The sequence below is a fragment of the Aedes albopictus genome, chromosome 3 (assembly GCF_035046485.1).
Source record: "Aedes albopictus strain Foshan chromosome 3, AalbF5, whole genome shotgun sequence".
In the NCBI taxonomy this organism is placed as follows: Eukaryota; Metazoa; Arthropoda; class Insecta; order Diptera; family Culicidae; genus Aedes; species Aedes albopictus.
This window is the reverse complement of record NC_085138.1, coordinates 104,989,925-105,003,197: the sequence shown is the minus strand read 5'-3', so window position 1 is coordinate 105,003,197 and position 13,273 is coordinate 104,989,925. Positions and strand designations below refer to the sequence as shown.

Below are 13,273 nucleotides of genomic sequence, written 5' to 3'. Positions count from 1 at the left end.
CAGCTAGCAACCAACCGAGCGGGCTGGCGATGCAAGAAGGAGATGCAATTTCGCCGCAGAAGATTGCTAACAAGGGGAACTTTTCCGATATTCCGATGGAACATGGGCGTTTGTAGGGGCATGGTGTCAGAATCAAGATTATCATCGCGCTTTCTTCGCGTACCTAGTTTGTGTTTATCTTCGCAAAAAATCACTACATATTTGGATTTTGCTTGCATAACACAGCGTAACAAAAATTAACTTTTGGTCTGTCTCAAGAGCAATTTTATGTGTCTCTGACAGATTTTGGGCCGCTGAATCCGAATCCGGGCTTAGATTTGCTGCAACACGTCACAATTTTGAGCTATACCTCAATTTATAGGGCAAAATATGCCATTTCGGGCTTTTTTGACTGCAAGCCATTAAGCATGGCAATATTTTTTTTAAGCAATCAAAAGGTAAATTGGTCAATTAACATCAAAATTAACAACTCATGCAAAATATTTCGTTTAACTAAATCGGTTTTGATAGTTTTAAGCGATTTATGTTAAATATGATATTTCCCATACAAGTCATCCTCAAAAAGTTGCATGCAAGTTTTCATACTAATATAAAATGCTTAAATCTATCAAATTTGATTAGGTAAAACGACATATTTATTTTGCATGAGTCGTTAATTTAGATATTAATTGACCAATTTACCTTTATATTGCAAAAAAAAAAATATTTCCATGCTTAATGGCTTTCAGTATAAAAAAAAACCCAAAATCGCATATTTTGCCCTATAAATTGAGGAGACACATAAGTTTGCTCTTGAGACAAAAAAATGTTGCGGTGTAATAATAGAAATACACTAGAACTCCAATGGCGCTGTAGTCACTTTTCTCAATTAATTATTTTAATAATTTGAATTGCAATAATTTACTATTTTTAAGTGTCCTTCATGTAGAGGACCTTTTGTTTTGGTAAACAAAATTAACTTGACACTTCTAGTACCGCTGCTGACGCTGTAAGGGCATGGCAAACTAGATGTTAGTCACACGAACAGTCGCGGCATTGAACTTCTGTGGCTAGTTATTCTACTGGTGTAATCGTCGAGGTTAAAATATTTTCTCGGGTGTATTTTTTATTAACTGATTGTATTGTAAGCCCATATTTATTTCTGAGGAATTTCACACTAATTCTGTTTTTTTTTTGAATTTCATGTCAGTGCTCATTAATTGCTTCAACCTCGGGTGTGCCATCGTCACAAAAAAGAGCGAAGTCAGAACTTGATCAAATCATACAAGTTTCTAGAAGATCACTTCAGTAGCAAAGCAAAGAAGGTCTTGGAAACTCTAAGCAGGGAGAGGTGAATTTCTGGGGTTTCTGGAGTCTTCATGGGGTATCAAAGAAATTAACAGGGATTCAGGAGTGTTTCAGAAAATTTAACGTGGTTTCAGGAGATTCTTCAGGGCACATTTTAAAGTGCCTTAGAGGTTTCAGCAAGCAGGAGGTTTTAAGGGGCGTTTCAATATCTCTGGGTGGTTTCAAAAACATTTCAGCGTGCTGCATGGAGTTTCCACAGACAAGCAGACGTAACACTTGCGAAATCCCCATCGACCACGCTCTTAACGATCATTTTAAATGTTCATAGTTGTGGCTTTCACAACCAGAGGCGCACGCATCGTTTTTCTTTGCGTTTGACGTTGCATACTAGCACATTCTGTTAATATATTGCACGAAGCAATGTTTCGTGAAACATTTCCACCAGGTGATAGTAGTGTGAACTGAGCGATGGATTTTCACGAAAATTGTTCTAATAGTTACGTCTCTATGTCGTGGAGTTTCTTAAGGTCACAGGGGGTCTCAGGGGGCTTTACTCGGGAGTGGTCGCGCCGTGTACTGAGTACACGCACAAATAAAAAAGCACGCGTGTAGTACACAGGGTTAAATACAAACGTCTCGGAATTTTTAGTATAATATTCAACCACAGGCCATTTGGCCGAATGCCATTTGGCCGAATAAGGATTGAAAGAAGAACTTTTTGATATTAGGGCAAATATTTTATCAGAGGTTTTACTGATGTGGAAAACAGTGGCATCGGCAGTGCCGGATTTAGGCTTCGAGGGGCCCGGGGCAAACCCTATAGAGCGGGCCCCCAAAAGCAAGATTTAATAGATATAAACCATACATTAACTTTTTTTTTGTCAATGTTGTGTTTATCGTATTTGTTTTCTATCTGTTTTTTGTGATTTATGAAGAAACTATGCTACTGTTACGCATTTATTTTCTTCATTCAAACATTTATTTTATTTATTTTATTTTTTTTTTCAAATGCTTTAAACCCAAAATATAGATATGCATAACCGCTGCTCCAAGATGGTTTTGGAAACTAGGTTCACAAAATTGATCCGAATTTCCCGAACATCTCCAGGAATCATTATCATATCTTTCCCATTATAACATCTGTTCTTGACGAACATGATGCAGATGGGGTTCAATTGTTTTCAGAATATAATCGTATAATCAGCAGATCAACATAATCATTGTTGCCAACAGTAGCTGCAACTAGATGTTTTGCTCGGGTATCTTGGCGCGGTGACGTCGTCCACGGTTACCATGCCAACGTGCGACTCGCGATCAAAGCATGCGAGCAGAAATTCAAATAAAAGAAAATTTTCAACCGAACCAGACGCGTGTTTCCAGTTTAGTTGCATATTGTAAAATTGAATTGTAGAGATAAATTGCTAGTTTTTAAATAAAGTAATATTGGGAATTATTATAAGAAAAGTATTTTAATTCAAGTTACTAAGGGAAAATCTTGGGATATCGGTTTTGGAGCAGTTCAGGTGAGTGCTGACCGAGGCCCTCCTAAGTGGCTTTTCGGACTGCCGTCTGAAATTTATATTGGCCCTTCTTCCCCGGCAGGTGAGTGCTGACCGAGGCCCTCCTAAGTGGCTTTTCGGACTGCCGTCTGAAATTTATATTGGCCCTTCTTCCCCGGCAGGTGAGTGCTGACCGAGGCCCTCCTAAGTGGCTTTTCGGACTGCCGTCTGAAATTTATATTGGTCCTTCGAATACCAGGCGCCGGTTTATATGGAGCAACAGTTGCGCCGCTCTGAAAGAGAAAATAAAGGTACAGTGCCCAAGCGTTTTGAGAATTTTTTAATAGGACTTCCGCGACCGTCGACCATGCTTCGCACACCTGTCAGTCAGCAGCAGCAGGCGAAATCGAATCAGCAAAATGTCCCAGCTCCGACCCCGAATGACGTGGAGAACAACTTTGTTCCTGGTTCCCGTGTATCGATCGGTGCTGCCCTATCCGGTAGGCGTTCGAACAAAAGCCGATCTTCCCGTATTAGCGAAACCGACAGCCAACTGAAGGCCCTGTTGTTGGAGGAGCAGATCGAGGAGGATGAACTGAAGGCTTCAATCGAACGAGACAGGATCCTGGCTGAAAAACGATTAGCTGCCCTTCAGATTGAGCAAGACCTGGTGCTGAAGACGGAAGAGAGGAAGGCTGAGTTTCTCAGGCGAAAACGTGAGCGTGAACTCAAGAAGGAAGAACTGAAGGCTGGTTCAAGTTACGGCTCGAGCATCTGTAGTAGCAGGGGTAGCAACTCGAGTGCGTACACCAGTGTATCTCAACGTGTCACCCAATGGATCGCCGAGTCCGGAAATGTGGAACCAACAAACCCGAACGATCTGTGCAATGCAAACCTGGAACCATTAAATCACGTGGTTCGACAACCCCGTCGCGAGGCTGTAGCGAACAACCAGCGTGCTCCCGAGCCTGGAGTGAATGCGATCCTGTTCGAAGCGTTCAAGGCACTGCAAGGCAGAAACGTGAAGGATTTGCCACCATTTTCCGGCGACATCATGGAGTGGACGATTTTCGAGAACGAGTTCAACACGTCCACTGAGGAGTTCCAACTGACCGACCGTGATAACTTGAGACGGTTAAACAAGGCGTTACAAGGTAAGGCGCGAAAAACCGTGGAGTCATTGTTGTCTTCCCCGGACAACGTTACTCAGATTATGAGGATGCTGAAATCGAATTTCGGGCGCACGGAATGGGTCGTGGCCAATCGATTGGAAGCACTGAGGAACCTCGAAGTCGTAAGAGAAGGCAACATCGAGTCGTTTAGGACTTTCTACAATGCTGTAGTCGGTACTATGGTCGCAATGCAGAACGCAAAGGCAGATAATTATCTTCTCAATCCCGAACTCATATCACACCTGGCTGAAAAGTTGCCTGGAATACTTGAGTAGTACAGATCTTGGATTACTTAACATAGGCAACCGCCCAACCTTCATGGTATCTGGTAGAGAGGAAGTGTTAGACATAACGCTTTGCTCTAGCAGAATTAGTCATGAGCTAACCAATTGGCATGTGTCAGATGAAGAATCTTTATCTGACCATCGTTACATCTTGTTTGAACATGTGAATTTTACTTCGCAAACTTTGCGTTTCAGGAATCCCCGGTCAACCAACTGGGATCTCTTTACCGATTTGGTTGCAGCCAAATTTCATGGATACTCACCATCTATTGACACTCCAAGTGATTTAGATGATGCCGTTGATACTACAACGGCCTTCATCATGGAAGCTTTTGAAGAAGCCTGCCCTCTGCGGTCTGTGAAGACCACAAGAGGAACCCCTTGGTGGAACTCCGATCTGGCGAAGCTCAGGAAACAATGTAGAAAGAGTTGGAACAGACGACGTTCGGCTGGATCGGAGGCTTTCAGGTCGGCTCGCAAGGCCTACCAGAAAGCTCTTCGGTCTGCTGAACGATCCGGCTGGAAAAACCTTTGTACAAATGTTTCCAGTCTGAGTGAAGCCAGTCGATTGAACAAAATCCAATGATTTCCAATTGGATTCACCAAATGCTCAAAAACCGACATCTCTTCTCGACATTGCGTCAAGCGGCGATTAGGAAATTGAGTGTTTGTGGATGCCCCCAAGGGGGAGTCTTATCACCACTTTTATGGAATCTCGTAGCAGATACGCTATTGAGGCAACTCAATAATAGCGGTTTTCCTACTTATGGTTTTGCCGACGACTACCTAACATTGTTAGTCGGTATGTGCATCAGCACCCTTTTCGACCTGATGCAAAACGCTCTTCAGGTAGTTGAGGGTTGGTGTCGCCAATATGGCCTTTCGGTAAATCCGAGTAAAACATCTATTGTTCTTTTCACGGAAAAGCGAAACCGTAATGGTGTTCGAACTTTACGTCTCTTTGATTCTGAAATCAATGTGACTGAACAGGTTAAGTACGTTGGAGTCATTCTTGATTCCAAGCTTTCCTGGACACCTCATGTTGAGTTCAGAATCAAGAAAGCTTGTATGGCCTTCGGGCAATGCCGGCGAACCTTTGGTACAACTTGGGGTCTAAAACCCAAGTATATCAAATGGATCTACACAACTGTTGTTCGGCCAATATTGGCCTATGGATGTCTTGTGTGGTGGCAAAAGGGCGAAGTGAGAACGGTCCAATCAAAGTTAGGCCATCTCCAAAGGATGTGCTTAATGGCGATGTCTGGAGCGTTCTCTTCAACTCCCACGGCAGCGCTCGAAGTTCTCTTTGACGTTGTCCCACTACACATTCATCTCAAACAAGAAGCACTTTCTTGCACTTACCGTCTATGGGTACTCGGTTTACTAGAGGAAACTCCTGTGCACCGCAGTTCAACACACACCTCGTTGTTTCCACTTTTGGTGAATTGGGACAAAGTTGTCCTTGCTCCAAGTGATCTTACAATTGCTTGTAATTTTCCATATAGGACATTTTCCACGAAATTCCCTTCCCGGGAAGAGTGGACATCTGGTTATCTGGAGAGAAGTATTTCAGACGGCATCGTATGTTACACTGATGGCTCCCTTCTCGAAGGTCGAGCAGGTGCTGGTGTTTATTCTCGTGAGCTAAGGCTGTATCAGTCTTATTCACTTGGCAGACACTGCACCGTTTTTCAGGCCGAAATCTTTGCTCTCATGTGCGGAGTGCAATCAGCACTTCAGCAGCACGTAATGGGCAAAGTAATATACTTCTGTTCAGATAGCCAGGCTGCTATTAAAGCACTTGCTTCGGCCAACTCCAGGTCGAAGATAGTTATCGCTTGTCGAACTCAAATTGAGGAGCTGAATTCAGCAAACGCTGTTCACCTTGTATGGGTACCTGGCCATTCTTCCATCGCTGGAAATGAATTGGCTGATGAGTTAGCTCGCACTGGAGCATCACATGACTTCATTGGCCCTGAGCCAGCTATTCCGGTATCCAAGTGTTGGGTGAAGCTTCAGATTGACACCTGGGCTGCCACTCAGCACAAACAATACTGGAATAGTTTGGAGTCATGTCGTCAAACAAAATTGTATTGTACTGAGCCATCTCTAGGGGTGGCAAAGTATCTAACAAATCTGTCAAAGCAGAATTGCAGCATGCTGGTCAAAGCATTGACTGGCCACTGCCGACTCAGTTATCACATGGCGAATATTCAGCAAGCTGATTCATTTGCATGTGATAGCTGTGAATCCGATTATGGAACTTCGTATCATTTAATATGTAACTGTCCAGCTTTTGCGCAATTGCGTTTCCGAGTACTCGGGAAACACTTATTAAGTGAAACTGACTTCAGAAACCTGAATCTTCAGGACGTTCTGTTGTTCTTGACCCGCTGTGGTAAAGAGCTATAGGCTCTCTTTACGCTTTATGCATTATCACAGTGCCCTTCTCAGGGCGCTGTTCGAACCCATTGTGGCACGCTTATGCGTTATTACAGTGTCCTTTTCAGGACGCTATGTGAACCCATTGTGGTACGCTTTTGCGAGTATGACGATCCTATTCCCTTACCTGTCCTTTCCCATCTCCTATCCTTTTTCCTTCCCTTCTCCGTCAGGTAAATGATGAATAGGCTCGTGTTCATGGCGATGGCACAAATTTCCCAAATGGAGGAGAACGTGCCTCTAGAGCCGACCTACTGATACCTGATACCTGTCTTCCCCGGACAACGTTACTCAGATTATGAGGATGCTGAAATCGAATTTCGGGCGCACGGAATGGGTCGTGGCCAATCGATTGGAAGCACTGAGGAACCTCGAAGTCGTAAGAGAAGGCAACATCGAGTCGTTTAGGACTTTCTACAATGCTGTAGTCGGTACTATGGTCGCAATGCAGAACGCAAAGGCAGATAATTATCTTCTCAATCCCGAACTCATATCACACCTGGCTGAAAAGTTGCCTGGATTCAGCAAACAGATGTGGGTTCGACACAAGGCAGCATTGATGAAGCAAGACATCGTAGTGGACTTCAACACTTTTGCTCGTTGGTTGGAGGATGAGATGGACAACCAGTTGGCAAGCCTCAATCCTGCGTTCGGCATCAAGAAACCGAGTTTCTCCACAAAGCCAAAGCCGGTTGTATTCAACGTCAACAGTCGTGATGATGCAGCAGCAGCAGCAAAGCAGTGTCCACTATGCCTGGAGAGTTCGCATTTTAGTCTGGACAAGTGCGAGAAGTTCCATGCACTGTCTATAGCTCAGCGTCGGACCGCCGCAAAATCGTGTAAGGTGTGTTATATCTGCTTGAATTCTGACCACGCCAGGAAGAGCTGTAAATCCAAGAAAACGTGTTCCATCTGCGGTAAAAATCATCACGACCTGGTTCATACCGATGCTGTGCCACGAAACATCACGCCTGGCACTCCGAACGTGTGCAATGTGAATGGTAGGAACGTGAACACGCTGCTACGTGTAGGAAAAGTGAAGATCATGGGTCCGAATGGCGTCGAGGAAGTGTTTGCTTTGTTTGATGAAGGCTCTTCATTGTCGATGGTTGATGCCAACGTTGCTGCGCGGATTGGTCTGCAGGGACCGACATCTCCTGTGACTTACCGATGGACGAACAATGCTGGTTTGATTGTACCACTAAAAACAGTGCAATACTCGCTGTACGGTCTGCAGTTGACTCGTTGCCATCTAGGTTGGACCGTTCACGGTTCGATTGAACCGAGCGATGCAGCACCGGACTACTGTCATGCGTTACTGTGTTCTGAGGATGACGACGTTGAGCTGACGGATCTGGTGAAGCAGGTCTATAAGGTGGAAGATTTTGGGATAACCGGACAGTCTCCAAAGATGTCCGACGAGGACCAACGTGCAATCGATATCATGAACCGTACCATCACACGGCGTGGAGAACGCTTCGAAGTCGGCCAACTCTACAAGTATAACAATTTCTCGTTTCCGGATAGCAAACCCCATGCGTTGCGGCGGCTGCAGATTATCGAGAGGAAGATGGACTCCAATCCCGAATTCGCAGAGAAGTATTGCAGCAAGATCGAAGATTACGTGAACAAGGGGTATGCTCGGCTGCTGGAACCTGGAGAGCTGGATGAAACGCCAAATACGTGGTACTTGCCACACTTCAGCGTCGAGTCTGGCGAAAAATTCCGCCTGGTTATGGACGCCAAGGCTAAATCGCACGGTTTCTCCCTCAATGACTTGCTACTGAAAGGCCCTGACTTCGTTCCTGCTTTAATTGCCATACTGATGCGTGCGAGGAAGAAGAAAATTGCTTTCGTGGCGGACATAAAGGAGATGTTCCACCAAGTTCTCATCCGTAGAGTGGACCAGGACTCGCAGCGCTTCCTTTTTCGTGGGATGGATCGCTCGTCACCCCCTAACGTGTACATCATGATGGTCATGATATTCGGAGCAGTGTCTTCTCCCTCCGTGGCTCAATTCATCAAGAATTTCAATGCGAAGGAGTTGGAAGAGGAGTATCCAGGTGTGGAGCGAGCCGTAGTAGATCAGCACTATGTTGATGATTATTTTGATTGTGCTGACACCGAGGAAGAGGCGATCCAACTGGTACGACGTGTGGTCAAGAGTCACGAACATGGTGGTTTCCGGTTGGTCAAATTTGCATCGAACAGTGAAGCCCTGTTGGACTCCCTGGACCCCACCTTGATTGCCGATCGAACGGAAAACGAAACACGTGTGCTTGGTATTAGATGGGATCTCCGCTCCGACGAACTTGTATTTTCTCTGGATTTTCCGAAGCTGGTTGAGGAGTTTCGAACCGGCGAAAGTGTACCTACAAAACGACAGTTTTTGAAGTTCATGATGGGCATTTTTGATCCGTTGGGCTTGCTTAGTCCCATCACCATCCAGCTGAAAATTATTTTTCAAGAACTGTGGCGGTTGCAGTCCGGCTGGGATGACGAGATTCCAGATGGTTTGGTTCCAAGATGGAGGGAATGGTTGGAGCAAACTGCGAAGCTTAACGAGGTTCGACTGCCAAGGTACTATTTCCCAGAGATTCCGTCGTTCTCTAATGCTGAGCTGCATGCCTTTTGTGACGCTAGTGATAAGGCCTTCGCTTGCGTCGTTTATATGGTTCATCGTCATGAAGACAGGTCGTATGTCGCCTTAGTCTACGCCAAGGCTAGGGTAGCTCCTCTGAAGAATTCGACAGTGCCACGTTTGGAGCTCCAGGGCTGCGTTCTTGCGAGTCAAATGATGAAAACGCTCCAAGAAGAAATGAAGATAGAGGTCACTAAGGTGTACTTCTGGACCGACTCCAAGATTTGCCTAAGTTGGTTGAAGACGAGTCAGAAGCTGACTGCATACATCGGGTCTCGTATTATGAAGATCAAGGAGAACGGTCACAGCGTTGATTTGTGGCATTGGGTACCATCGCAGTTGAACATTGCTGATCTGGCAACAAAGTCAAGCAAATTCGGCAGTATGCAAGAATGGCTCAAGGGTCCGGATTTCCATGCCACATCCTGCCCGATCGACGCGCCGGTAGAACTGTCGCCTGCTGAGTTTGTGAATTTCCACGCCGAGCTGATCGTCGATACTTCCGTTGATTCGTTGTGCTGCACTGAATCTGAAGATTGCTTAATGGACCTTCCCGAGATCGAGCGATTCTCCGACTTCAACCGCCTAATCAGGACGACAGCATATTACCTGAAGATGAGAAAAATATTAGTATTGCCGAAAAATGAAAAACCAAAACGTTTGAATATCACTGTTCATGACATGAACGAAGCAAGGAATGCATGGTACAGGAAGATACAATCGGATGTTTTTGGCGAAGAGTTGCGGAGTCTGAAGCAGACCGGTTTTGTGAAGAGCAGCAGTCGCTTGAAAAGTTATTCGCCATTCATCCATAATGGAATCGTCCGCATGCGCGGACGTGTGCAAGACTGCAGCAAACCATTTGATGTTAACAACCCGATAATTCTCCCCGATAATCATCCCTTCTCGAACCTACTGATTCGTATGTACCACGTCGCCAACGCTCATCAGGGTTTGGAAACGGTGATAAACAATATCAAAGAACGTCATCGTATTCTGAAGATCCGCTCACAGGTGAAGAAATTAACGATGTCCTGCATCAAGTGTCGAGAGCTTCGGGCCAAACCAACCGTCCCACAAATGGGAAATCTTCCCCCGGAGCGAACAACCCCGTTTGTGTTTCCATTTTCAAACACCGGAATAGACTATTTCGGCCCGATGTCTGTTAAGGTGGGTCGTCGTGTCGAGAAAAGGTGGGTGGTTCTATTCACCTGCATGACTTCAAGGGCTGTCCATCTCGAGGTGGTACCATCGTTGGACACGAACAGTTGCATAATGGCAATCCGCTGCTTTATGTCCATCCGTGGGTTACCACAATGCATAATGACAGATAATGGGACAAATTTCACCGGTGCAGATCAAGAGCTCAAGAAACTGGTCAGAACACTGGATTCCCCACAGATCGAGGACACGTTGAGCGTGAGAGGTGTACAATGGAAGTTCATCCCGCCTGGCGCTCCGCATTTTGGAGGATGCTGGGAGCGATTAGTGCGCTCTGTAAAGAATGCTCTACGTGTGATGCTCCGAGAAAGACATCCGACGGACTTGGTGTTGCGAACTGCTCTTTGCGAAGTGATGAACACTGTCAACAACAGACCGTTGACGCACGTTTCGACGATCCTCTTGATGCAGAACCATTAACTCCGAACATGCTGCTATTGGGAAGAAACAACTCGATACAGTTCGATCACGATTTCGACGAGCGGAATATGGATTGCCGGGCGGCCTACAAGAGTGCTCAAATTTACGCAGATCGTTTCTGGCGAAAATGGTTGTCATCCTACAGACCGGAGTTAATCAGAAGCCGCAAGTGGCCAGACAACCGAAGCTACCACGAGTATCATGTAGGCGACATTGTAATGATAGTGGATGAAAATTTACACCGAGGATGTTGGCCAAAAGGAATTGTGGACAAGGTTTTCAAGGGTCCAGATGGAAATGTTAGAACTGTGTCCGTCAAGACTCCAAAATCGTCGTTCACGAGGCCTGTTAGCAAGATTGTTTTACTTCAAGCGATCAGCTCGTCTTTGGGCCCGGAGAATGTTGCCAACAGTAGCTGCAACTAGATGTTTTGCTCGGGTATCTTGGCGCGGCGACGTCGTCCACGGTTACCATGCCAACGTGCGACTCGCGATCAAAGCATGCGAGCAGAAATTCAAATAAAAGAAAATTTTCAACCGAACCAGACGCGTGTTTCATGTTTAGTTGCATATTGTAAAATTGAATTGTAGAGATAAATTGCTAGTTTTTAAATAAAGTAATATTGGGAATTATTATAAGAAAAGTATTTTAATTCAAGTTACTAAGGGAAAATCTTGGGATATCGGTTTTGGAGCAGTTCAGGTGAGTGCTGACCGAGGCCCTCCTAAGTGGCTTTTCGGACTGCCGTCTGAAATTTATATTGGCCCTTCTTCCCCGGCAGGTGAGTGCTGACCGAGGCCCTCCTAAGTGGCTTTTCGGACTGCCGTCTGAAATTTATAATCATCGACAAAAGTGATTGAATTATTGAACTATCAATGATATGACATTTTTGTTGATCCACAAATATCGTTTTATTTATTCTGAAAAACTTTATCTTTTGTATTGTTAAGAAACGATCTTAGTTTTTCTATTGAATCAAATACAAACTTTCAAGAGGTTTAAGAGAAACTCACGCACACCAAAACTTACAAGCAACATTTTTTTTATCTAATTGTTAAATACATCTTTCTAGAGATGAATTTGCTGCAATCAAGTATTAAAACTAATTGCTCAAAATAGTCGTTCTTGGGAAATACACTTCAATATTGAACAATACTATTGTTTATTTTTTTAAATTTCCGATGTTTTGCATTGATGAATTAATTGGCAAAACAGTTTAATGGTTTTATAATGATAGCTCATACTGAAGAAAAAATCACACAAAAACTGTAAATCCATTCTAAACATAGTTCCAGTGTCCATCAATTATGAAGTTAAGGATTTTGATTTGTTCTCAAGTCCAAATTTAGATTAAGAAATAATGTGGATACCTTCTCTCTCTCTCTTCTTGGCGTAACGTCCTCATTGGGACAAAGCCTGCTTCTCAGCTTAGTGTTCTATGAGCACTTCCACAGTTATTAACTGAGAGCTTCCTCTACCAATGACCATTTTGCATGCGTATTTCGTGTGGCAGGCACGAAGATACTCTATGCCCAAGGAAGTCAAGGAAATTTCCTTTACGAAAAGATCCTGGACCGACCGGGAATCGAACCCGTCACCCTCAGCATGGTCATGCTGAATACCCGCGCGTTTACCGCCTCGCCTATATGGGCCCTCGATGTGGATACCTTAAGGAACCCAATTACAACTAGTCTAGGATAAGTGCATTTTACATGGTTTCGTAGAACCGTGTAAATAGTGCTTAGGGATTATTGGAGGGCCCCTCAATCGGGGGGCCCGGGGCACCTGCCACCTTTGCCCCCCCTTAAATCCGGGCCTGGGCATCGGCATATTCCCTTGAGTTCATTTTTTTTTTTGCTCAACCAAATGACCAGGAACCGCATCACATTCTCAAATGCACAAATCCTTGGTAGTAAACTTCTAACAATATTGTAACTTTTGTTTAGCTCTTGCTCACTTGGGATAAGCTTGAAATATGAAGATCTGGTCCTTTCATTTAGTTTTTTATGATATGTGTAAGATGAAAATATTGAGTTTCACGGCTATGCAGTAAAAAAATCGTTGAAGCGACGACTACAGACATAGAACGAATAATTTTTTTTCCTGAAGATGGCCTTAAAAATTGCCAGAACGTAGGAACGAATTAAAACCGTTGTCGTTCTAAAAAGTTTGTTGACCTCATAACCGAGAAATTCAACATTCAGTGCATCCAAACAGTTGAACACTCAAACCTCCAGTGTTATCGTGCTTATAATCAGTTTGTGCTTATGTACAAAAGTCGTTTATTGTGGCGGTCATCTTGGGATT

At 44.5% G+C, this 13,273-nt stretch overlaps 1 protein-coding gene across 1 annotated transcript; it reads left to right on the top strand.

Annotated features, from left to right (window-relative positions):
* Window positions 1–6,982: 6,982 nt before the first annotated feature.
* Window positions 6,983–10,966, top strand: LOC134290306 (uncharacterized). Its single transcript, XM_062857414.1, has one exon. The coding sequence runs from the start codon at window positions 6,983–6,985 to the stop codon at window positions 10,964–10,966; it is 3,984 nt and encodes a 1,327-aa protein (XP_062713398.1).
* Window positions 10,967–13,273: the final 2,307 nt, after the last annotated feature.

What these genes read in the sequence shown, in the direction of transcription:
- LOC134290306 (XM_062857414.1), top strand. Translation starts at nt 6,983, where the DNA reads ATGAGGATGCTGAAATCGAATTTCGGGCGCACGGAATGGGTCGTGGCC.